This window comes from Hippopotamus amphibius, chromosome 4 (genome assembly GCF_030028045.1).
Source record: "Hippopotamus amphibius kiboko isolate mHipAmp2 chromosome 4, mHipAmp2.hap2, whole genome shotgun sequence".
NCBI classification, from domain to species: Eukaryota; Metazoa; Chordata; class Mammalia; order Artiodactyla; family Hippopotamidae; genus Hippopotamus; species Hippopotamus amphibius.
Window position 1 is genome coordinate 115820445 of NC_080189.1, and position 26576 is coordinate 115847020.

Sequence of the window (26576 nt, forward strand, 5' to 3'; positions counted from 1 at the left end):
AATAAAAATGGGATAATGGCACCTAAATCAATCAACTGGTCAACCTTCAAATTATTCAGAACTCTAAGAAACAGCCAGGCAGCAGACATAGAACAGCCCAAAGAAAAACAGATTATCTGCGTTTAAATTTGTAATAATACAAAAAAAAAAAAAAGCTATTTTTTTCTATGCCCCATTCATTAAGCATGTCACATGCCTTTTCTCAGGTAGTTCTCACGGCCCTACTATGCAGGTATCACCTCCGTCTCACACATGAGGAGCCTGAAGCTCAGAGAAGTTAAGACACTTGCCTGAGATCACACAGTTGTAATGAACGGCAAACCAGAATTACCTGTAGGATCCAGGCAGGAACTGAATTGAATGGTAGAACCAGGTTTTGGCCTTGAGCCTGACTGCAGAGCCCTCATGTTAAGATACCATGCCACAGTGTACTGGGACTCAAAAGCATCCTGTTGCTGAACGTCACATATGTGCTTGCATTTTAATGTAGCTCGTTTTAATGAGCTGGGAGAGGTCTCATTATTTACACACCCTTATAACTGTATCAGTAGTTGTGTTGAGTAGCATGGGATTTCTGAGACTGTTGAACACTTGTTGAATCTGCCTTACTTTCTCACTTTTCTATTTTTAGATGCATCATCCCATTCAGATGAAACCTGCAGATAGTGAAAAATCTAACGGTAGGTGGTGACCAACTGTCTCCTTTCACGTCTGTTTCTTTAAGCAACAGAGTAAGGTGGGGGCAGGAGGAGCTGGCCGCCTGCTGCTCTTTCTCTCAGAAAGGCAGAGAGATGTGCTCTAGCAATCTTCCACTGCTGTGGGTACCTCTGGAGAAACGCAAACCTCACTCTCCTGCCTCCTGTATCTCTGGGGTAAAAACCTGTGAAGATGCTATAAGAAACGGTTTTCCATGTCCCTCTGTTTGGGGCTTGCTCTGTGTGGTGACCATGCGGCCATTGACTTTTGTTTACAAGAACAGCACAGGCACCTGATGGGGAGGGATGACCTTCTGTCGTGCGGAGAAGTTGAGTGAGAAGGGCATTGCCTATCAGGAGTTAGGCTTTTTTCCCCCTTTCCTTTAGTCCTCTGGCTTTGAGGCTGTCTCATTGCACTTTTCTCTAGGTTGTAGCAATAAATTTGCATCCACATTCATTCAGAATTCAGCCCGCTGATTAAATAAACAGTCAGTGCAAAAAATATATATGTGTGTGTGTGTGTGTATATATACATATATATATTTGACGAGGTCCGTGAGATAAATGACACCTGCCTCTCCAAGACACCGGAGGGTTGGTAACTACATTTCTCTCTGAAGTTTTTGCTTCCACTTACACAAACCTTCTGTCCCTGTTTTGTTCTTTGGATTGACTGCAGTATATGTTAAAGGAATCGTCCACCTCCGTGGACCTCAGCACCCTCCTGTCCCACAAGACTGACATGATCAGCGTGGCCTCCTTCCTGCAGGCAGTTCTGCTCCTCATTAATTAGTCATCAGGGCAGAAGCCACGCACTTAGAGATCTGCGCGTCTGCAAATGTAAACTGTGCTGGGGCTCTGCATCTCTCCACGATGTATTTTTTTGCTAACTGTAGTGCATCCTATTTTCTGACCCTGGAGACTAGAAAGTTTTGAAAGAAATTCCATGTCATATGGTGGGATCTATTGGAGAGTAAACATTGGTGCTTTCCCTGCCTTCTCCTCACCAACCACATGCTTCTCTGCACGTCTGATTCCCTTTTCCTACAGTACTTTACCACAGATGTGGCATTGAGTGTCAGAGGGTCTAAAATCCTCCACTCCTTTGTTGTGGAATCTTAGTCCAGGCACCTTATTCCTTTATTTGACAATTATTCATCAATTACTTACTACGTGCCAGGCAGGTTGCTAGAGGCTGGCGCTGCAGTGGTGAACTTTTACAAGAAGAAGAAAAGGACACAAAGACACTGTCCCTTACCTCCTGGAACTCACATTCCTTGTCACTGGTTTCAGTATCTAATAGTCACCTTAAGACTGCACTTTAATCTCCTCATTCGTAAAATAGGAATAATGGTAACTGCCTCTCATAGGCAAGCTTTTTTTTTTTTATAGACTTAGAGGAGATATTTGTGACAGTGCTTTGCAAATGATCAAGCACTTCTATAAAACACTTGGTCAATGTTACTACCCCCATTTTTCCCTGGCCTTTAGGGGCCTGCACTGAGTGTGTCTGTCCAGGCAGAAGGCTGTCTCCCCGTGCCAGTTTGCTCCAGAAGTGCATGTTACAATCTGTCCTCTTCCTCCTGGGAGAGAGGAGGGATTGAGCTAGTATTTGTGGGATGACTTCCATCAGTGAAGGTTATCCCGGCGCATCTGACCACCAGGAGATGCATTCACTCTGCTACGTTAGCGGCGTAGCCGCGGCCAGTGGAGGCAGCCATTTGGTGCATCCTGAGAGCTGAGGCCAGCCCTTCCAGCCTCGGGCTCTTTATACCACAGCTTAGGTCTGTGCACATGAAGGAAAACCCCCAAACCTTCTTTCTGGGCCAGTTGTCCCTTTGCTCGCAGATTGACCTTCATTTTCTGAATTTCCAGTAAAAAAAAAAAAAAAAAAAAAAAGCCAAATAGTGTAAATGGACCAAAAGCTGCTTTTAAAGAGCTCTTCTTTACGGAGGTTCACATGGACCCCCACCTTGCATAGCCCTCAGCAGACTTCAGGGTTCTCCTTGGACCTGATTGGAAGAATCAGGAGAAAGGTGTCATTTCCCAAAGCCAGGGATGAAAGCTGCAAGCCTTTTCTGATTTCACATGGCATTTTTGACAGGTAAGCATAGTTTCTGCAGCTCAGAGAGCACCAAGATTTCTTTGGCTCAGATGCTCGAAATAGCTCCTCTGGTTGTGAAAGAAGTATAACGAGCTCTAATTGCACTTTTTTTTTTTTTTTTTTTGAGTTTGCTGACGTTTATGGATGGCACAAAGGACTCATCACAGTGAGACAGTTACTCTCTTCATAATCAGTGTGTTCAGATTTCTCAAACTTCCTATTTGCTGAGCAAGATTCATCACAGATTCATTAGTGATGAACAAATGAATTCCAGAAAAGTAATCACTCTTTTAGGTCTTTTGTTCGTCCAGGGATTCTGAGAAAAGGAACCTCTGTGGCGAGCCCAGAAATGTTAGTTTGCTTTTATATCTGCCCTGCACTTTAGTGTTTTGTTGCACAGGCTTCCAAAATTGCCACGGCTTCCTAGCACCTGCCCTTCCAGTTGGCTCTGATTTCAGCTGCAGCCTCTAGCACATTTATGCAAATGCCTAGCATCTTACTTCTGGTTCTTGTGCTTCTACTGTGCCAGGTATCAAAAAAAAAAAAAAAAAAAGATCCTACTCTGGATAGGAAATAAAATGTCAGGGACTTTAAGAACACACTGGATATATACCCAGATTTCAACAGCAGCCACCTTTTTTGGTGATTTTTCCCTTGTACCTGGTTGAGTGAATAGTACAGGAAGGGCATTTGAGGAGGTGCAGATTATTTCAGGGGCCAGCCACACTCATGCACACGTAGTCACTCTTTTTCATTCTCTCCCTCATCAGAGGACCTGTTTTCCAGCTTTTAATCCACATTGCGATGCAGAAAAAGCAACCAGTGGTGCAGGATTGAAAGTTAAAGGCAGCTGCTAGATCTGAAGTGGGTCCAGCAGCAGGTGATAAGGAAGTCATGGCGGTTGCCTTTGGTTCTGTGCTTGGGATCTCAGGGGGCTGGAGCCAGTGTTCACTGTGAGGTCACACTCCTGGCTTTAAAGATTATTTTTGACTCTGAAGGCAGAATGTCAGGTCTATCCTGCTTTAACCTCCAACCTCACTGCTTGTCAGAGGCCCTTAGAGCCTTGAATCTAGAAATGCCATGTAAGCCCCCCATCTCTTTACTCCAGGCCTCTGAAACCCCTGGTGGCCATGCATCAGGTTCCGAACTCACAGGAGTCAGGATGAGCAGACGTTGTCATCCCGGGGAGGGCGAGGCCTGTAGACATAGGGATTCAGGGTGTTCCCGTGCAGTCACTTGCTGATGTACTGGAACAGGAAGAAATCATTTTGAAATTCAAAGTAGAGAGAGACTCATGGATTCAGAGGCCGTAATTAAATGCCATATGTTAGCACTAACACGTCGAAAAGTTGTTAATTAATTCAGGCCGCCCCGAATCCAGGTGTGACTTTGACAGATTGTATACCGGGGTGTTAGCACAGACTTACAATTGGGGGGGTTGAAAAATGAAGTTTCCAGTCCCTGAACTTAAAGTCCCCACTTATGTTTAGTATGAACCCCTTCTCACGTATACCGCGGAAGGGGAGCTGGCAGTGGTGGCTGGTGTGAATCCCCTCTCAGTTCTGCTCCTGTCATTGATGGCGGCCACCCCACCTGGGCAGCACCTGGTATGTGAAGTATTTCCCCTCATTCATTCATTGGTTATCCTGAAGGAAAACGGACTTTTTCTTTAGAGGACAAAGACGTTTTTTCATTTCTTCTCCTTTTTTTTTTTTTTTAAGTTCCCCTAAAGCACTTAGCAGAATACTGTGAATATGGTAGGTTTATGTAAGCGATTGGCATTCTTGGGGATTGAAAAAAACGGCTGAGATACTCAGCTGCCTGTGAATACTTAGGAAGAGCCCACCAGGAAATTCGTCAGACATTGATGAAAAAGTTATGTGAATTCAAGATAATTATGTTTATGGTGACAGAGTGTTTAGTGGTCCTTAGAATGGGAATCCTAGGAATAAGTTTTCACTGGAAGATCCGGAAAACTCAAGGGACAGGAAAGCTGGATATTTGTCGTTATTCCCATTTTGCCATTAAAGCAAACAAGCCCCAACTGTTAAAATCACAGAGCTTCAACTCCACACCTAACATGAAGCCTTTCTCCAACGCTGGTGCACAATTCACAGTTCCCAAGGATTGTCAGATTGTGGTTTTCAGCCTGTACTCTTTGGAGCCCTTGTTTCTCTGCGTCGTCTTTGGAGCCGCCACCAGTGTGGAGAGAGAGGCCGGGTAGAAAGAGATTCTGAAGTCCACATCGCTCCACCCCCAAGTGCTTCGTTCACCCAGAGTGTGTAACTGGGCTGCCTTCTCCCCATCACTTAAGAGAGAGAGAGAGAGAGAGAGGAAAGAGAAGAGGAAACAGAATCAAGTTGAAAAACCTTTGTTCTGTGGATGACAAGACTGAGGTCCACAGAGGTCAGCTCACCCTCCAGGGTCACCCATCACATTCATGGCAGCACTGGAATGAGGACCAGGGCCTCCCAGTCACAGTGCTGCCCTCCCCTCCAGCCTCATCTGCCTCCTCCGGACTCGCCAGAAACAGTACAGCGAGCAGAACCCTGGGCTGGAGGAGGTACCAGATCCTGGTCCAGGTTAGGCCGCCTCCTTGTCGAGTGACCGCTGGCCAGACCCTTCCCCTGATGGGCCTCAGGCATCTCTTTAGAGTCAGACAAAACATCTTTCAAGTCTGTTACTTCTGGCCTGGGATTCTACGACCAGGAGCTCTTAGCCCCTCAGAGCCACCCTGTCCAATATAGGGGTCACATGTGGCTTTTAAATTGGTTAAAATTACACCATGTGAAAAATTTACTTTCTCCATCACACTAGCCACCTTTCAGGTGCTCAGTGGCCACACGCGGCTTTAGCTACTGAGGTGAACATCACAGACCGAACTTTTCCCTTCCCACCGAGTTCTGCTGGACGGAGCTGCTTCACAGTAAAGCAGTCCCTGTTCCGTTATAGATCTTCCATCCTGGTTCCTGGAAGACACAGACCAGGACTTAGGTACCCAACGCAACTGGCCCTGACAAGCCTGGAATACACTCTTGCCGGTTAACTGACAATGAGACACTGTGCACGGAAGGAGAAAGAGAAACTGAAATAAAAGCCAGTTAAATAGCAATGACAAGATTATAATACAGATATAAAGTGATCCCTTAAGCTGGGACTTTCCGAAGTGCTGGTATAGCCAGCTATCTTTCTTTTTTTCTTTCTTTCTTTTTTTAATTCTAAGAAATGGATTGAAGTGAAACATGGGAAATAAGCAAGACTTCTCCCTGAGGGCTTCTAGGATGATCTTTTCTCTCTCTCCTACAAAAGGCTCCAAACACTGTCTTGAAATCCATAATAATCGTGCCTTTGAGGCTGCGTGTAGCCCAGTTATCGTGAGCACAAGCGCGTCAGTTTAGGGAGAAAACCTCCCAGGTCATCAAAGGTAAACCTTCCTTCCCTAGTCTTTACCCGCTGTCAGCTTCCAAGGTTAGAATTTGCACGTTGCTGCTCTGACACCCAAAATGCATTTCTGTTCATCAAGAGTCCTACCTCCAAGTGGGCAGAATGGTATTGTTCCTGCCTTGTTCTTTTTTTGGTGACAGGTTTCACCCTGAGATTGGGACCACCCTGACATGATTCTTAAATAACGCACTCACTTGGCCGCAGTCGCCTTCATCTTTCATTGTAAGGTGCAGACCATGTGTGCTGGTGTGGGTAGGGCTGCATAGCCAGTGCTACAGCCAGAAGGCCATTTACCGGCCCTCTGGAGAAATTCGCATCTCTCTCCTCTCCTATTCTCCTCTGGACCAGTGGGGATAAAGCTGTTTGAAATCAGGGAAGGAGAATGTGTTCTTCCATTGAATCCTTTGTTAAAAGTTTTGCTTACACTTTTCCACTATATCTGTTTCCGTTGTTTTTCCTCTCCCGACCTTTCTCTGTCACTCAAGTTAAAAGAACATCTACCCCAAAAAAGAAAGAAAAAAAATTAAAATCTGTATCCCAGAATATCTCTATGGAAGAGTAGCATTTAGCAGTTATTTGGAACTTTACTATTTTAGTAAACATACTACTGTTTGTTTCCAAATGAGGGGAAAGGACTTAAAAACAGTGTTTCGTGGCCTATGAAGATGTTTTATTAGTAAACAAGCTCCCAGTGTTGGAATAGAAGCTGAGATGCCAAGGTAGGGCAGGGTGGGAGAGCAGAGACGTCGTGTGTGGAGGAGGAAAGCGGCCTGGGCGTCTGAAGAGTCAGCCTTGGGACCCAGTCAGAGGTGGTGATGAAGCACTGATGACAAGGAAAAAGGTGAAAGGGCCTTGGCTCATTCATTATTTCTGTCTCCTAGCCGTGGAAGACAGAAAATTGTTCATAGGAATGGTTTCGAAGAAATGTAATGAGAATGATATCCGGGTGATGTTTTCTCCATTTGGCCAGATAGAAGAATGCCGGATTCTCCGGGGACCCGACGGGCTGAGTCGAGGTGAGTGTGTCGTCTGCAGAGTCTCTGCCCTCACGTGCTAATTGGAGCTCTGTGTCCCAGTCAAGGTAGACGTAGCCCCTGCATGCAGCCAGAGGTCACCCCGAGATACGTCCTGCAGGATGAAGTTATCCAACCCGAGCTGGGATGATCACCTTTTTTTTCTCAAGTCGCGAAGGTCTTAGTGCCAGCATATTAGCTCAGGTGATCACTGTCTGATGGGAGGTCCACAGGCTGCCCTGTCGTTACACATCCCTTTTCAATCTCAGATTGAAGGAGATTTGGGGGGAATGAGGGAGAGACACAGAGGGCAAGAGAGAATATTTGCTGCTTGCGTCTTAGTCTTCTGGCTTTCTGCCCGTGCCTGGGAGAAATGTTGAGGGTGTGGGCCTCTTGACAGAGAAGTCAACCAAGAAAAAAATGCCCATGTCCCTACGTAATGCAGAGCAGATACAGACGCAGAGTAACTGGGCCTCTCTCAGGGTGTTAGGGATTTATGGCAGAGAGCAAAGCTCCTGGAGTCCTAAACACAGGGAGTCCATTAAGTGACAGAGAAATGACTTAATCCAGGAGAAGATTGTAGGTTCTCCTTTGTCACCATGATAGAAGCAAAGTCTGGGGCTTCGAGTGCTATTTATGAAAACCAGTCCTTTTGCGAGCAGGTAGTTAGAGATGACCATTCTCTTTCCACATTTACTTCTCCCTTTGACAACACCACACACCTCCTTCCTTAAACCACTCATAAGGCTTGTCACCGTGTTCCCAGTTGTCTGACTAGTTTCCTGAGTCAGCCCAGGGAGGCCCAGGGGAAGGTGTACATGTAAAACCCATTTGTCCATTCTCATAAGAAGTCTGTGTTTTTGCAACACAGAGAGGATTTCATTCAATGAATGGAGTTTCCAGGGAAGTTCCACAAGGCTAATTAGAAACGTGTCTCTGTTCCCCATCTCTGGTTCTGGGACTGCACTGCCTCCCCTCCCCCTGAGTCCCATGTTGAAAGAAAAGGTTCAGCCTTAAGTATCAAGGCACTAGTTTTCACTCATCTCCCTAGTCTTACCTAAACTCAGCACCCTGGGAGGAAGAACATTTGTTCTTTTGAGTTTTAAGCATAAAGCTTCATGATGTCAGCTGCTAGAATTGAAGGCACAGGGAACAAAAGTTTTCCACCTACCTCCACCTCCAGAGCCCCAAAACGGAGGTAGAAGGAGGAGGAATAACTTCAAGCTTGTGATCCCTGTATTTCCTTAAAAAAAAAAAGAGGAGGCCTGGAAATGACACTGAACACTCACTGAAAGATGAGAGTGTAAAAGCTGAGCAGGACACAGTGTTTTGGAGTGGGGTCCCTAAACAGCAGACCCAGGGCCTCGAGCTGATCTGTCACTTACCACCTGTGCCTTCGCCAGTATCACCCAAAATAGTTCCTTGTCCTGGGCACCCACACCACCTCTGACTCCCGTACAGCCTCGCAAGCAGGAGGATACCAGGACTTCCATCCTGGTTCCCCCGTGAGCCACACCAGGAGAGCTTATCCCGTCTGATCATCTGATCCAGGAGAGGTCAATAGGCAGGCAGACCAGGAGAGCGAATACCAGGGGGAAAAGCAGTGTGGCTAGAGGAGGAATTAAATAGGCAAGAAAGACAAAAGAACATTTTTGCAATCCCTTCTCTGCTGCCAATTTAGTAATAAGAACCACTGTTCTCTCCCCATTGCTGTTCTCAGTCACACTTCCGTGTTATCGTTGCCCTTTTGTGTTTGCCAAGGTGTGTAGCGTGGAGAAAGAACAGACAGGCAAGCGTAGTGAAATGTATAGTGTCTTGGAGGTCGACGATCCTGAGGCCCAGTCCCAGAACTTCTCCTGACATGAATCATGGGCGTGGTCCATTCGTTTTCCCATCTCTGTCCTCAGTTTGCCCACTCGAAAATGGCAGCAGACCAAATATCTGCCCTGTGTCTCTGATGGGGTGTGATTAGCTACTGTCGTGGTAGACTTTTTGTAGAAGCAGACCATCCATAGGGTTTCATAGAGGCCTTGACTATGAAGTAGGAATGCTGTACTTCTCCCTCTGCTGATATACGAACGGATTCTCTGTTTCAATTTCTCTGTCTGTCCAGTGGGGACAGTGATGAAGAGCTTTGGTGTCTAGAGATCCTTGAGTGCATGTTGGCTATTTTTGCAGATAAGATTTTTAAAAGTCAAGACTTTCATAGTAAAGAGCGTCAAGACACTGTACTTGATGGAAGAACTTGGCCAGTTCCTTCTGCCATTTGGTTGATGAACCAGCACTTGACACCAGAAGCAGCCTGTTTCTGAAACAAGTCATGGGAGTGCTTTCATCAATATTTTATGCAAATGCCGGTTCAGTGTAAAGACTTGAATCCTCCTCGCTGTCCCCCCCCCTCCTTTTTTTTTTTTAACAGAAAAGTAATTTCTGGCAAACTGATGAGAATTCCCTGTGGCAAAAAAGAAAATACTCATTTATACTCATTTGTTCTGAAATATAAAGACAGACAGTGGTGCATTTTTCAATTAGCAGGACCCAGGGACTCTTGGGTACTGGGGACTGCTCCTGAATCAGTGTATTTGTTGAAAGAACAATTCTCTTTCATGCTACTCTTTTGCTTTCATTAAAGAATTGCAGTTTTCATACAAATATTAATAAGTGTCTCCCATTAGCAGCACTGCAGATCAGGGGTACTCAGCATTTCTGGTCTCCATGCCTGTTGCTGGCTCAGCTGTTTATAAAGTAAATTAAAATGAAGTGAAATGAAAGCTTGGCTGCTCTGAAAAGTACCTTCTAATACTAAACCAAGGTATAAACTAGTCAGTAGGAAAGGATTTAAATCAAACCATTTAATGATGACGAGGCAGAGGTGCCCTTGGGTGGTTCACTTGTCTTGTTTTTGCTTTTTCCCAGTTCAGCTACAGGAGGGAGGACAGAGGAGGCAGTTAATAGCCCTGAGTCCCCAGCAGGTGTTTCCTGTCATTTCTTCTCTGCCACGTCAGTAGTTGACATTCCTACCTGGCAGGTGTTAAGCTGAGGTTTCTCCAGGCTTGTTGATTCAGTACCTCCGCCCCAAATTAGAGTAGTGGGCTTCCAGGACCCACATCTTTGTACCTACTAAGCCCTGCTCTACTTTCAGTTAGAATCCTTGTCTTAAAGGAAAAAAAAAAACCATCTATACATTGGCAAGAAGGACTGTGTTAAAAGTTTCAGGAACACCCAGATTGTGTGCCATGTTTTGAGACAGGACCCCTCCCCCCCAGGGAAATTGTCCTGCCTGTACATGGACAGCACCTGACAAACCTGTTGAAACCACTGAGCAAGCATCAGGACTCTGCTTCGCTTTATGCTGCCTGTCCACATCTAAACATGCCTTTTCCCCTTCGGGGGCAGTAACCCATTCTGCCCTTTTTTTTTTTTTTCTAATTTGGAAAACCTGGTTCAAGATGCTTTCAAGCCCCTCATGATATTCAGATCCTTCTGCAAAGGCAGATCCGCCTCTCAGGCCTGCCGTGTGAGCCTTCATTGAGAAAGCAAGCAGGGTACCAGGAGCCCACACCTGGAAAGGGAAATGAGATGTTTGCTCTCAGAATCAAAGCTCGAGGCTTCTGAGCCAATGCGTTTACTGGACAGTGTCACCTTAGCATGTTGATTTCCTAAAATACACAGGTTCTCACTTACTCACAATCCTGTAGTCAGATTGGACTGTTTGGGTCCAGGCTGCCGAGTTTGCTGCACCATGGCAACTGAATATCTGTAGCTCAGAGACAATGAAGGGGTTGATTTCATTTTTCTTTCCCATAAACTGCAGTCAAATCTTCACTGCCATTTAAGGTAACTTTCTGCCTGTTGAAGAATATTCCAGCTGTGTTTATGAGGTTCCAGCATTCTCCTGCCAAAACCCTTGACAGATGAATTGACGATATTTTCAGGATGTTGGCGAGCAGGCTGGATTTCGCCATTAAATCCTCATTTGTTTTTGTTACATCTGATCGGGACATGGGGATAGGGCTTTTGACTTTTAAAACATGTACACAGAGAGGACTCAGTTATGATCGTGACATTTTAGTCCTGCCCACATGGTACCCAGACATTCAGATATGTGGAAACCTTCCTCAGACGCCCCCTGGCTAATTAACTGCATCTCGTCATCCTGCTCTGGATACAATCTTCCAGAAAGCCTCATCTCAGGGATGAGGTTTTTGCCAACTATGAAGTCCCAGTCTGCTTTCCAGCTCAGGTGCCATGAATGACTGATCTCTCCAAGCCGATTGTAGATAAACTAACCCAGCGTGGGGGTTGCACATGGGAGTATTAGTTTTGATGTTTCCAATGTTATACTCATAGCATATGTTTAAGCCCTGCCATTGCTCAAAAGATACAGAGAGGGGAAAATGGCTGCACTGAGATCTTCCTACAGCTGAAGAGGAATTTATAAACAAGTTTTCCATAGGCTGGAATCTTCACATACCACACAAGTTATTTTGAATTATGCTTCCTTCAGTTGAAATAGAGCGGCTGCTGCTCCTCTTTCAAAGAAGCAGCGGAAAAGCACAAGGCCCTGGCGTCACTGTATGTGCTTTTAAAAGTGCCTCTACTTTTTTCATGTCTTTCTTTTTCTCTCGCCTTTTTTTTTTTTTTTTTTTTTTTGGTGCAGAGCAAGAATTCATCTAGTTCTCTCAAAATTCTCTTGAAGCCTAGAGAAAAGGTAGAACACCTGAGTTAAGATACCCTTTCAATAGAAATGACAGGTGTAATAGCTGGGTTCCAAAATCCACTCTGTGCTTTCCTTAGATCCTGTCTGTAGGAGGAAATTACTTTGAGAAACCTTTTCCCAGTCAATCATTTATCTATTTTAACAGCAAGAAGACAACCTCACTGAAATAAGAGGAATTCAACCCCTTTCATTTCTGTTAGCAATCTCTGACACTCTGAAAGTGGAGACAATAAATAGTGGCAAGCTAAATTACAGGTTGGACACGTTTACAGATGAAATTTTGGGGTTTTTTTTGGCTATTATGTATTTGAAGCTTTAAGATATATGGGCTGTCTTACCTGCCCCCCCTCCCCCAAAAGAAAAGTAGCTTCGTTATTTTGGTGCCTGTATTTTTCCCCCAGTCTAAGTTCCCTGCATTTTGGTCAGAAGCCAGCACGTGGGACGGTCTAGAGCAGTTGAGGGCTGACCCTACAAGCCCAGAGCAGTGGTCCTGTCAAAACCCAGTGGACTCTGTTGTACGTAGGGCTCGTTTTTAGAAAGAGCAGGGGACATGGACCTAAGTCACTTCTGTCCGGGGGAAGTCATCTGGTTGGCTTGTAGAAGAAGCCAGCAGCCCACTTTGACCGTAGGACCTCGTGTGACCCTACTTTAGTGAAAAGCCACAGATTTGAAAGCTCACCCTAAAGCTAGTGTTTTTAGTGGTGCTGAAAAGAAAATGAAAATCTAGCCACAGGACTACCACAACCTCCTGTTTTAGAGAAGGCTTACAAAGGTTAACAAGCGACCAGCCCGTGAAACATTTGGTTCTGAGGTTGCTTAACTTCATCCAGAGCGGCAGAGAGAGTGAATCTTTCAACACATGCTCCCACTTTATAAATGACACAGTAATTTTCTCCCTTAAGTAACTGAACACAGCACACAGTACAGAACTTGACGGAGCCCCCTAGGAGGCAAGTTCTCTCTTACTGCACCACTGCCGATAGAATAAAAAGGTTAAAGAAGTCATCAGATTTGTCAGATCATTTTTTTGGATGGGATGAGGATTGTATAATTAGAAGCATCAGTCAGGCTTTTAATTGCAGGTTTCATGGAGGAAAGGGCAATGGTTCGAGTTTATAGAGAGATCATTTCATTGTTCTCTTGCTAAGACTTTTCTTTTGAGACCTGTTAATTGCTAGGTCTTTCTCCCAAAGTTACTTACAAAAGTTCTGCTTGCTGTGAAATTGTGGTAAATGCATAAACTGTGACTTATTGATTTTTGTCGACATTTTACATGTGTTTTATGCATTCTTAACCTCCGTTTGGAAACTGTCAGTTTGGCACATGCTCTCGGATAATAAGAGCAAACAAAGTGAATGGAACAATCTTCTGGACTGTTAAAGGCAGAGTTAGTCCGGGCTTTACATGGTTTCAAATATGCCTCCGTTAGATGATTTGCTTGTGCCTCTAACGCAGTCTCCAGATAAGAAATGAAGGGAATTCCTTGACGGTCCAGCTTTCACTGCTGAGAGCACGGGTTCGATCCCTGGCCTGGGAACTAAGATCCCACAAGGCACACAGCGCGGCCAAAAAAATTTTTTTAATTAAAAAAAAAAAGAAAGAAATGGAAAAGAAAAATCTCTTAGTGTTATTTCCTCTGTTAATACTATCAGTGATAGTCACCATCTTCAAGAGACATTACTTTGAAACGGATGAGCAGTTTGGGACTCTGTCATCTTAGAGTCGAGTGTATTTCAGTATGGACCAGCAGAGGTCCTGCTGTTGGTCTCACACCGTATTACACACATCACCTAGCTGCCTTAGAGAAGGCCACCCAAGTGCTTCTATTGATGACAAATCCACAGCCAGTGTAGGTACAGGCAGCATGTTAAAACAGCTTCACCAGCTGCTGTAACGTCGGAAACAACTATATGAAATAGCTTGGCATTCTTAGTGAGTTAGACTTTTGGCTTCAGTGAGGACAACTTAACAGAGAGGTGAATGAGATGAATCGCCCATGTACAGAGAGTTTTTGTGTATTAAAAATTACAGCATGATGCAAAGAAAAAAAAATGCATTGACTTATTTTCATGACTGGATGTTGTTGCGCTTTGGGGGTGACGGGCAGACATTGCTTTCTCTTATTACTGTTTGATTAAAAGGTGCTAATACAGTATTGACTTGATAATCTCGCCAGGTACCCATGCAGAGCACACGAAGAGAACGTATTTAATGGCTCCCACAGTGACTCCCATCCCCCAAGCCATCCGCTGCTTGTTTGGATGTAGAATGTTCTGTTTGGCTTCCCGGCCACAGAGGCAGCCATCTCACGTGACTGGTGCCAGAATTCCACTTTTGTGCACTCGCTCCGAGATGACAAGCTGCAGCCCCTCAGTGTTTAGATCTGCTTCATTTGGAAATCTTTTAAGTAGTAATAATAATAATGTTTTGAGGCAATTGAGTGGAACACTAAATTATTCTCTGATACCTAAGTTCAAACTGTGCAAGGCTAAAGAAGCTGAAAATCAATGCACTTTTAAAGTCATTAGAGATCATAAGTGAAATAGTCTGCATTGCTTTAGCTGAGCTTTTAGTGTGCTGTGGTATTATTATAAAATGAGCCTGCATCTGCATTAATTTCACAGTCCTTTTCTCTGAGAAGCCCAAGAGTGCACGATGAATGAAATGTAAATTTCAGAAGGCAGTGTTTTTATTAGTGGAAAGGGCAGTGAGCCATGTAGTTGGAGCGGTGACCTGCATAGTAGCCGACACTGCTACAAGGAGCAGGAACAGGCACTATAGGTCCTAGTTATTTTACAGCTGGAAAAAAACAGCCATGGAGAGTTGGATGGGTCTCAAGGGAGACATTCAGAGAAATGTACATTGTCTTGTGTATGTTACACTTGAGGTCCAATCTCTGATAGAATCCATAAGTCGCAACTTTCGAAAGTCATGAAGATTTGATACAAATAAGAAATCCAATGCAAATGTTTAAATTTGACTTTATGTGCATGGTTGAATATTCCCACAGTAACAAAGTATTTGTTTTTGTTCATCATTAACAGTTACTAAGTAGATTGTACAGGATTTGGGTATATTTGTTTGCATTTGAATAGCATGAATGTATATTTATACATATATCTATTTTTTAACTACCCAGAAGAGATGAGGTATATTTATTTGCTGACATTTTGAGCTGTTGGAATCTGTTTGCTAATTTGCCCTGGGGTGTGAGGATTTTAATATTTGCTGCTTAAAAATCGAGGCTCACATTTGAAATACAGAGCCAGAATGGGTAGATGCTCTAAGTCAAGATAGTCAGCCAAGGAGAAAATGTAAAATTGCAACTTTTTATTTTAGAAAATGCAAACTAGGTCTTGAGCATTTCAAACCCGTGGCTTTAAAAAAAAAAAAAAAAAGAATACCCAGCCTCCTTCCCCTGGACTCCATTTGAAAGATAAATAAACTAATCCATTAGTAAATCGTCCTGCTTTGGTCAGATTAGCAAGTCAGCACTGTAAATAAAAAGCAACACGAGATAAAAACCAAAGAGAGAAGTTGTTGATTTCATGTACTACTGAGAACAGTGTCGTCCTGTGGCAGTTCTCGTAGACTGTGTTGGTTTAACAAGCGTCCAAACCTTTTGTCTTGTTGTTTTTTGTCTTTCCTGCTCCCTGTCCCCTTGTTTCCCACAGGCTGTGCGTTTGTCACATTTTCTACAAGGGCAATGGCACAGAATGCAATCAAAGCCATGCATCAGTCTCAGACCATGGAGGTACTGTATCATCTGCCCTTTCTTTGTTTTCTTTGTGCAAATGGTGGGGAATGGAAAGCAGTTCTCTCCTGTGTGGATTGTTCACATGACAATCACGGATGTAAACTTTCACCATCTCTCTTTTCATTCATCCATATTCCTTCTCCCTCAATCTCTCCCCTCTCTTTCTGTTTCTCTCTTTCTCCCTCTCCCTCTCTCTTTGAATTTTTCCCCTAATGACTGGAAATGCACTTAGTAAAACCTTCCAGTTGCTCTACATTCTTTTTTGAGCCTTTTATTGCAGCGGTCCAGGTCCTGCCGTGTAAAGTTCACGATGCAATTTAAACCGAGCATCCTTCTGTACCTCAAGGATCAAGTACGTTCCCCAGCCCCAGGGGTGGGATGGGGTGAACATTAACAGCCCCCATTCCAAATTGTAGCTGGCCCTGTGGTAACTCACAGGGTTCCTTCATTTCTTTTTTATTTTCTTTTTAATGTGGGGTCAAGTTATCTTTAATGGAGACAAACAGGATTGTTTTTGCATCAAGAATGTTGGAGAAAGTTAAGACTTCTCCCACATCATTGAACCAGCGCAAATGTTCACGTATGAGAGTCCCCCGAAAAATTAGATTTGCCCCCTTACTAAAAAACGAACAATAACCAAGAAAGTCAAAGGCTCAAATGTGGTCTCCTAACGAGAGATAGTGGCTTTCGGGGGAAGAGACATACGCTGGCATGGGTCCATAAATGTAGACAATGGCTCTGTACTTGGAGTCTGTGATTCAGGTCATGGCCTCTCAGAATTTTGCACAAAAGCATTCCAAGAGTGAAATGCTGTTATTCTGTATCGTCTGATGGAATCCTTTGGGAGTGCATGTTCTGCTGTATTATGTAAACTGTATCTTTGTGTACGGGTGATCTTGACTGGAGGTGGCTTTGTAGTGTTACCTGAAGTTACGTTTTTCATCTTTTGAAAAACAAAAATTTTTTTTCAGTTTTATTTAATGTGCCAGAAGTTCTTTATTGATTGTTTGAGCTTCTTTTTTGCCTCCACGTTTGGGGGGGGGGGGGGGGTAATTTTTTTTTTTCTTTTTTTTGTTCATTTGTTTTTGTTTGTTTTTTTGCAATGCTGCATCTCCCGAAGCATGCCGGGAGCTTAGTGAATCATTATGGGTCTTGTTTTGTGGGCTGCCTTTTTCTAAGGAGCCAAAGGGTGGGTGGGAGCAGGGGCGGGGGGGGGGGGGCGGGTAAAGAGTGTGCATGGCATTGTCATTAAGTGTTTACTGTACTTTTCTGAGTTTTGATATCAGCATTGCAAAGCCTATTGTGTTTTTCGAACTTCTTTTTGACGTTAATATTCCTAACATATCTTATATAATCACTGTGTTTTCCTTTCAGTGCAATGCATTTTTAAGACACTCACACCCCCCTACGTGAAGGCAAGCTCAGGTGAAAATCGGCCACAATAAGAGAGAATTAGCAGGATTTGAAATGACTAGGAGTCCAGTCTTGAACAACATGCAGTTACACGTGGGATCATGTCTTTGTCCCCTCCCTCCACCCTTTCTCTCACCCTGGGCAGGTCCATTATGTCAGGGCAGCCTGGTTTCCGGCTACAGGTCAGTGTAGAGATGCAAGTGAAAGTGCTGTTAAGGAAAAGAAAGTCTTGACCTGTATTTATTATCTTCCATATATATGTGTTTCATTCTTAAATACTTTTATTTCCTGTAATAGAGTGATTTTTACCTAAATTGGTCTCACCTTAGATGAATTTTTAACCTCAACTTTTTCAGCTCTGTTGGAAACATTGCCACCCCAGTTCCTTCACCCAGGGCCCCCCACCCAAGTGGGAGGTCTCTGTTCTCCTGGGTCCGTACAGAAGGAGAGCAGGAGAAAATACAGCAGAACTGGGTATGAACCCGAACCAGGAAAATAACAGGCTCTCAGAGTGAAAAGAATTTGCTGGAGAGAATGGGGCTTATTTATTCTTCAGAAATCCTTGATGCTTTGTTAATACCAGTATTATCAGAAATCAGACTTGACGCACTTGTTTTTAAATCTGGACATCCATGCTTAATCAGAGGAGCCCTCAGACACTTAAATTTCTTGTTTAATTCAAAAATATTGACACTTAAGTGGAAGATTATATATCATACAGTCTCATTATAGTTGTACCAGTGAAGTTTGTTTTTTTTTTAATTAATTACATTATTTTCAGGACTCTGGCTGACATCTTAACCAAGATGTATGATCTAAGAGATGTGAATTCAAAATGATGTCATTGTTACAGTTTAAAAGAACATGTTATTTAAAAATTTATTAATTTTTGTATGGTAGCTTGTTCTTCCCACTTTCCTCCAATCTCTCCCCACCCTGTTTTTCCCTTCCACGGTTTATACAAGTCATTTTTGAGCTATAATCACTGGCCTGATTTTCTGCTTTTATATCATTTTTTGGTATTTAAGGAAGAAAAAAGCCGACCATAAGTGAACTGTTAGGAAGAGATGCTATAATTTGTTACGGAACAGATTTGATACAATAACAACCCTTTCCATGCAAAACCCTGCTGTCTGTAATTTCCATCTTCAGAGTGGTTTTGCTCTCTTTAAAGTGATGAAGTGCTGAAATACAGAGCAAAGAAAAATGAAGTATAGATTTTTTTTAAATGGTGGAAGTATTACTTTTATGCCGTTTATTGACTCTTAACGTGTGTGCCGTGACTGTGACTCCCAGAGCTGAAGACCAGTCCGCTGGAGGTTCAACACCCAGAAACCTCACTTTTCTCACATTTTGGGGAGTAATAACAGGCTCGATAGCCTCACGTATACATAACTCCATCCTCAGTAACTACCCAAGGTGATATGAAAAAAAATTCAACTTTGTTTTTCTAGGAGAAAGAAAAATAACCCAGAGGGAAGAGGGAAACTCATTTAAATAGGAATATTAAATTTCTGGGAGGAGAAGAGAGAGGTCTGTTATCACGCTGAGTTTCAATAAAATTTTTTGTTTTTAATCACTTGGGTAGAATTAACTTCTTTTTCTCTCAGCAAAATTTCACAGCTTTAATTGTGATGGAATGTGTAGCAAGCTATATGTAGAGGGAAGAGAGTTGGTTTCTGCTGAGTATTTACCAAGTGGCAAATATTAAAAAGGTACTTTTGAAAGGAAGTCCTCCTGCCTGAGGTGTCAGGCCTTTATTTTCCCTAATGATTTTCTCCATCTCGAGTGTGAACTGGTCCCATTATATAACCCTTGGCCATTTCTCACTTGCTACCCCTGCCCCTGCCTTTTAAAGGAAATGAATGCAGAAAGAAGCTCCTAGAACAGCGATATTGATTAGGAAAAGAAGCCAAGTAGAAATCTCTTCCTGCTATTTGAGCTATATCTCCTTGGACTAGCATATACTCCTGATATTTTATTTTTGATTTGCAGTAGCTCCTGGGATTGCAGCTAGAGTAGATACGATACAGAAGGAGAAGAGACCCTTCTGAAAACATGGGGACAGTGACATTGGTCCATGCCTGTGTTCCCTGAGTATCTCTTTCCTTCATCCGTGTTCCTAAAACAAAACCCACTTCTCCCGATCACATTACTGGGTCGGAACGATTCCCCAGTTCCAAAGTTCAAAAATGCATAACTGAACATTGGAAAGAGTGGACCAAAGAAACGAATGGCAGGCATTTTCATACATCTCCCCCTCTTTGTCCCCTGCTCACACGTGGAGACAGGCAGACACACTGAGACAAGTCCGTCTTTCAGACAAGCGAACCGTGAAGCTTAATTAAAGAACAATGATAAGGTCTCTTGTCTCTGAGGAGCTCCTGGGATGGTCGAAGAAGACGCGTGAAGAGAGAAGGCGAGGCAGTGTAATAATCAGAGCACAAGCACAAATGGCCTCATCGACCACCAGAGCCCCACAGGCACCAGGGACAGGATCTGGACTTTTCTGTTGATGGTACTATTCAGAGAAGAGGAAGGACCATCAAACCATTTAAAACCCAGGCCACACCATCCCCTTGTGCTCCAGGGTAGTTCAGGAAGCTAGAGCCCGTGCTGACCGAGTGTCCTGAGCGGAGTGGACCAGCCTGTAACCCCCTCTTCACTTTCCGCTGTGTCTGACCACAGGGCTGCTCTTCACCGATCGTGGTGAAGTTCGCGGACACTCAGAAGGACAAGGAGCAAAGGCGCCTCCAGCAGCAGCTGGCCCAGCAGATGCAGCAGCTCAACACTGCCACCTGGGGGAACCTGACGGGCCTGGGTGGCCTCACCCCGCAGTACCTGGCGGTAAGTGCTGGGGCGGGGGCACGCGGTCCCCAAGGAGAGAGGAGCACACCCACTGCAACTCTGACAGCCGCCTCGTCCCCTCTAAGCACCAGAAGCTCATCTTTGGGACATTGTGCATGCCAGGAAATCCTTGAAACCGGCGTCAATGAAGAGTGTTTTTCCAGGTGGCGTTGATCAGCCCTGGGACAGGACTCTTCCTTCCAGCGCTGGGAGGCTGAGCGGGGTCCCGCGAGGCTGAGCGTCTCAGCAGGGTTTCAGCACACATGCCGGCGCGGGGAGGGCTGCGGCGCGCTTGGTAGGTGGCGTTTTAGCGGCACGGAGGCAGCCTTGGGTGGCACGCTGGCTACCCACAGCTCAGTGCTTTCCACGTCAGGACCGCAGGTGCAACCCCGTGGGGCCTTCCTTCCCCGGGTCTTCCCGGCGGAGCCGTGTGGGCTGAGTTCAAGTGTTTCCTTTATGTATTTGAAACCCGAGACTCAGATCCTGCTTCAGGCCAGATAGACCCAATTCTTTCAACCATCCCTTACATTTCATTGTTTCTAAACTGTCACCTTCTTGGGTTTTTTCCTTTTTGCTGCCCATTTTACTTTGCCGGTGTCTTTATTAAAAAGCCATAATCAGAATGTAAGACAGCTCCTCCGCTAAGTACTGAACACACAAGCAGTGACCCCTGGTGTGGACTTTATGGTATCTGTGTGTCTGTAGCTTGAGACCAGTGGCAGGCCGCTCGTACGCCTCTAAGGTTTTATTTGTTTTTACGTGACCGGCTAAACCGTCCCACTCTACCCTGCTTTTCTGCTTTGGAACCTAAATGCTGGGCTACACATTTACTAATATAATTTCATAATGTGCATTTGGGCCTTTTATTCTAGTCTCTGTCAGTGTGTGTGTGTGTATGTCTCCATCTCCTAATTCTGTCCTGACATTTGAACTGTCCCTCTCAGGACTGTACACCCCATTAGGCGTACTCTGTAGCAGAACCAATGCTGTTCTGTAAAACAGTCCTCCCTATGACCTTAAAAGGGAAGATCACCCTGCAAGTGAGGAAGGAGAGAGGCTTAAGGGGGAAGGGCGAGGAGGGATAAATTGGGAGATTGGGATTGACACATATACACTACTATATACAAAACAGGTAGCTAATAAGAACCTACTGTGTAGCACAGGGAACTCTACTCAGTACCCTGTGATGGGCTATATGGGAAAAGAATCTAAAAAAGAGTGGATATGTGTATATGTATAACTGATTCACTTTGCTGTACACCTGAAACTGACATAGCACTGTACATCAACTATACTCCACTAAAAAGTTTTTTAAAAAAGAGGTTAAGTAACTTTACCCAAGGTCATGGCGCTGGTGGTCAAGCCGGATTTCAACCCTCCGTGTGTTCTTTCCATCCAGCAGGGCTGCTTCTCCAAGGACAGATGTGACTCATATTCCTCTTTTACCCACCCCACCCCACCCCAGTGCCTATTCGTGTCTGACATGTAGTAGCTACTCAAGACATGTCTGGATGTCTTGCAGGAGAAGCGTGCCTCTCCTGTTCTCCCCCTGAGTCTTTAATAAAGGCAGTGACCAAGTTTGCTGTCACCGTCCAGCCATTTCTCCATCTTATCCACAAAGACCCCATGAGAGATTTCGTCACATCTTGCCGAAACCTACATGTGCACTGCCATGTCTTTTTCTTGGTCTGTCAGTCTAGAAATTTTATGAGAAAAAAAATGAGCCTAGCTGAACAATCATTGGTTTTTCACAAATATGTGCTTTTCAGGTGTTCACAGATTGTTGGTTTAATGACAAGAATTTCTATCAGAGATTGATGTCAAGCTCACTTTTTCATAGTTTCTGAGAATCCAGCTTTCTGCTCCCCCATGTCTGAAAACCAAGACACGTGTGCCTAGACCCCATCTTCTGGCCCCCCTCCCATGCCCCACGGCTCACAGAAATCTCTGGCACATGTTTCTTTGATCACATCTGCGAAGTACTTCTGAATCCTGAAAGAGAACTCATCTCCACCTCATTTATAAAAACATGTTTCCTTCACGCTCTGAACTACGTTTTCTCCTACCGTGGGCTTCCCGTCTTTCTCAGCCAAGTGTGTTCCCCCACTTTCAGTTGGAAGCCCATTTCTCTGGAAGGACCCTTGGCCTTTAAGGCACCCCCTGCCTCTGTGTCGACAGTAGCTTCTGTGACTCTGGCTCACCAGAGAGTGGTCGCCAGCGGGGAAGAATCCTCAGAATTAGCTTAGGGACACTCCAGGCATCGCCGCTTCTCTCGGTAGGGAGTATTCATTCCTCAGAGTATCTTCAAAGGTAATTTAATGTGACTAAACTTTAATTTTTTTTAAATATCTAATATAGGAGATATTAAGGGCTTGCAACCCTGAGAGAATGGGAAGCCCAAGAAATCAAACCAAGATAAGAGATTGCTCTCTATCAAAATGGATAATTCCTAGCTGCTTCCTCTTCCTTGCTGTGTGTGTGTGTGTCTGTCTGTCTGTCTTTCTGTCTGTCATATCTAGGTAGTACACTACCCTGAGTGGAGAAGGATGAGTGAAAGTCACTGACATGTTTCTGGCAGCTTTTGCTGTTAATCCGCAGAGGGATTCCATTAATCATTGTAACTAAGACTTAAGTGGAATCAGCTACCAATATTCCACTCTACTTGGTGCTTTTAAGTCAACTGCTAGATGCCCATTTCTGAGTCACATCCGATTGTGGAGTTTCCTTTTTAGGCTGAGGAGACCTACCCTTACCTGGAGGAGCGGCAGTGCTCTCCGTTAGGCTTTGCAGAGCTCCAAATAAATTCTGAGAGCTTATTTTTTTTTAAATAGTGAGTCCATCTGCTCCTTGTAGTACTATAGCAATTTTTTAATAATAAATTTGGTGAATCTATGCTTTTGGCATCCATTTCCTTTTGCGTATAGGAGATAACTCCATGCTTGCTTCCAGGTACAAAGTGTGGCTGTATTGATCTCCTGAAAGGAGAATATCAATAAACCTAGTGAAACACTTAGTATAGCACCTAAGTGAACCTATAATTCAACTGATGTGGACAAAGGAGAGCTTTTGAATACCCACTATTTCTACACAGGGGAGTAAATGTATTTTTGGAAGCTCTAACGACGAACTGCAGAGACCTTTTCACAGCTGTCTTCAGTTCTTTTTTAGAAGATGCTGGCATATGTATAATGTGTGGCATCAACATACGTAGCACCAGGAACTTCTAAGTTGTGACAAAGAGTATGTTCCCCTCTGCCAGCGAAGACCATCTTAAAATGGGCGACTGTCACCCTGGTCATATAGTCATGACTGTGACTCTGCGGCTGCAAATAGATATACTTCTATGTGTAACTATAGCAATGATTTCTCTGTTATCCCAAGAGTCAGTGAATCTATACGTTTCTAATGAAGGTTATAGGACACGGAGCTGTAAGAGAAAGCAGAGGAGACCCAGGGATGGACCGTGATTGGCAGAGATGAGTTACGATAACTACGAGGCCCCAGAGAGACAGCATTAGTCATGCCACGTTGGTTCCCATAGATTTAACACCTGGTTGCTAAAAAGAGTAAATTGATGAATTGTTTTAAGGCAGCTCCGTTACTGAGTTTCCCCAGTGTCCGCATTTCTTAATAGAGATCAGGCAGTAATATGGATTTACAGCTCCAACTCTGGGAACCTTCAGCCCAGTAACCAGCTATGTAAATGGAAAGGGAGCTGGACGTGCCCCCATGGACTTGGGGAGCTCCTTTGTCCCCAGCTCTGCTTCGTTCTGACAATGTGTTTCTCTGTTCATTTGCAGCTTCTGCAGCAGGCCACCTCCTCCAGCAACCTGGGTGCATTCAGTGGCATTCAGCAAATGGCTGGTAAGTCGCACAGTGAGTCTTGCCTCTTGACCGTGCTGTTGTCTGAACTCAGGAGGGGTTCAGAGGGCACAGAAAGGAAGCAGGGGGAAAGAAGAACAGAGAGTAACTACCCGTCCTACTGGCTTTCTGGCTTAGGTGTTAAAATGAGAGTCAGCTGCTCAGAAGTGGATTTTCTATCTCTGGCATCTCCAGCAGTTGTGAGAAAATTTGAGGGGCTGAGAATTCCTGCACAGTACCCTCCAGAGTAGTGTGTTTTTTTTATTTTTTAAATGGGTTTGCTTGCTGGGGGAATTTCCAACAAGATTCCTATATCCAGGGTGGCTGCCATGATTGACGTCCCTCTAAAATTTTAATAATAGGCAGTCAATAAAAATGTTCTGACCTCCATCATGAAAGCAAGGCTTGCAGGCCTATCTTTGATACCGTTTGCAGTCCCTTGATAACCACAGACAATTAACAGGGTGCCTTTTATTTGTTTTATTTTTTAACTTTAGAACCCCAGTTGACAGAATTGTGCATCAGAAGCTTTTATGGAAAAGTAGAATCTTTGTTCTCGAGAAAAATCAAAGTGGGACTGGCTTTGAAAGCCAGCTCATGAAGGATTTCTTTTTATAATGAGCTACGCCAGTGGTAACTGAGGGGCAGTGATTAGTGAAAGGTCAGTCCTGCTGTGTCACCTTCCAGGCTGATGTCCTAACCCACACCACGGGACCAGGAAAGGCAGCCCGCAGGGTGAATCAGAACACAGATGCCAGTAACCTGCCGCCAGGAGCCGTGAGGAAGCTGCTTCCTTGCTTGATTCCAAAAAGGCAGGGGGGAGCGGGCAAGGAGAACAGACTCTGGGGATATTAGAATCAAGCACAGTTTGTTTTCATCAAGGACACCCTGAGTCAACGAAATGAACCCAGGATGTGCAGAATAGAAGCCTGATTTCTTTATCTGTCACTTTGAAAACTCCTTTTTTCTCTCTCTTTTTTTCGCCCCAGTACACATCCTTGTGGGTTGTTTTTTACTTGTTTCACTTTGAATGGACCTGGAGAGACTTAGAATGAGTAAACATAGGTTTCTCCTCCTGCGTGTCCTATGGTTGTCAGCCCAGCCTCTCGTGGTAGCCTCCAGGGCTAATGGTAACTTGTCCGACAGGACATACTGATCTGCAGTAAAAACAGTGCTCAGTAACTCATGGGGCTTTAAACTTGCTGGCAACGCCAGCTTGTTCTGTTGTAATAAAGCTTTTGGATTATTAGGGGGGAAAAACATGTTAAAATAATAAGTAATGAAGTCATTCAGTAGAATGTTGAGGAATACGTTTGGGGAAGCTGGCCGTGATGCCAAGCATTGCCTTGAATGGTTGATTTATTTTTTAGTTCTGTGAAGAGGACTGGAGAGACAGAAGTAAGATATTCAGGGAGTTTTTTACGTTTTGAAAAGAGAAAACCTCCAGATTTCAAGCTCTGAAAGAAATGCTGAGATTGGTGCCATTTTCCACCGATGCAAGATTTGTTTTTCTTCTAATTGAAGGGACCCACCTAGATCCAGAATTAGGGTGTTTCCTTAGAGGAAGCCTCAGGCTCTCTCGTTCCCAGAGTTGAATTATGCGGAGAAGGTCACTGGGTCCTGAGGCTACTGCCAGGCATGTCTTCCCAGGTGGACAGAGCGCCCTGTCACTCTTCATTAGGCTGCGGGCGCCCGTGGCTCACCAGCTCAGGGCAGGGCGGTAGCATCTGCGCGCCGTGCGCGTTTAACAGTGGAGGGTATCTGGGAATCACCTTAGAGGCTGCATGGAGCAGGTAGCTGATTTAAAGGTGGTCTTTAAATGCGCTCAGCTTTCCAAAATAACCCTTTCTCGAACCTTCGGCATTAAATTCAGCACGGAGGCTGCCCAGGCTGTGCGGTCGAAGGCTGTGTGGCCCATTTTTTACTGTCACCTTGAGTAGTGAGGACCGAGGACATGGATGTCAGGGTTCTGTCTGCCTGCCGTTTCTGTAACCACTGCCCTTCGTGCCTGTGGAAAATCAGGTCTCATTGTCCCGAGTGTTGGAAGCATTGTGGTTTAGGGTATTTTTTTCAACCAAGTTCTATGGCCCCCTGCTCTTTCGTCTTCTTCCAAAAGTAGGGCTTAACTTTTGTCACTGCCAGTCACCTAAACCAGTTTTAGAAAGTGGATGAGTCATAGAGATTCCTTCCTGGAGGAAGCTTCCCCAACATACTGAATTGCAGGAGGGGGGCCCTCTTCCACATCCTCCTAAAAACCCTCACTTCTTACCCCTGCTGCCTCACTTCTGAATTCTCCCTAATCACCAGTGCTCCCAGAGGGCATGGCCTCAGCCCTCACTCCTCCAGGCAGCACTTGTGACTGTTTTTGGGCGGACGAGTAAGTAAATGTATAAATTTGCAGGTGCAAATTTACGTGTTAGGTACAGTCCCAACAGAGCGTACGTCAAATGCCTGGTTTTTTAATTAAATTCAACTTTAGCCCAATGTCTAAGCTATAAAACCATTCCCTAAACTAACGACAGTATCTTCACGAATTAGTTGTCAAAGATTTGGGATCAGCAGGTCAGTCCAGCGTCATCCATGTTACACAGCACGTGGTACTGACATGTATGGTGGAAGCAACATGCAGGAACCCGAGAGGTGGTGCATCCCAAAGCCCGCCTGGGGTTATGATGCTTTTGAGTGAGACTGTGGCCGAGTGAGAGCGGGCACCTCCACCATT

General features: G+C 44.5%; 1 protein-coding gene across 8 annotated transcripts in view; it reads left to right on the plus strand.

The window, feature by feature from the left end:
• CELF2 (CUGBP Elav-like family member 2) overlaps positions 1-26576 on the plus strand; it is a 508100-nt gene that overhangs the window by 431126 nt on the left and 50398 nt on the right. For all 8 annotated transcript variants that reach the window (XM_057731022.1, XM_057731023.1, XM_057731026.1 and 5 more), the window contains 5 exons: positions 632-680; positions 7125-7259; positions 15651-15730; positions 19835-19993; positions 23794-23857. In XM_057731022.1, coding sequence (XP_057587005.1) covers positions 632-680; positions 7125-7259; positions 15651-15730; positions 19835-19993; positions 23794-23857 — 487 coding nt within the window. The remainder of the gene's footprint in view (positions 1-631; positions 681-7124; positions 7260-15650; positions 15731-19834; positions 19994-23793; positions 23858-26576) is intronic.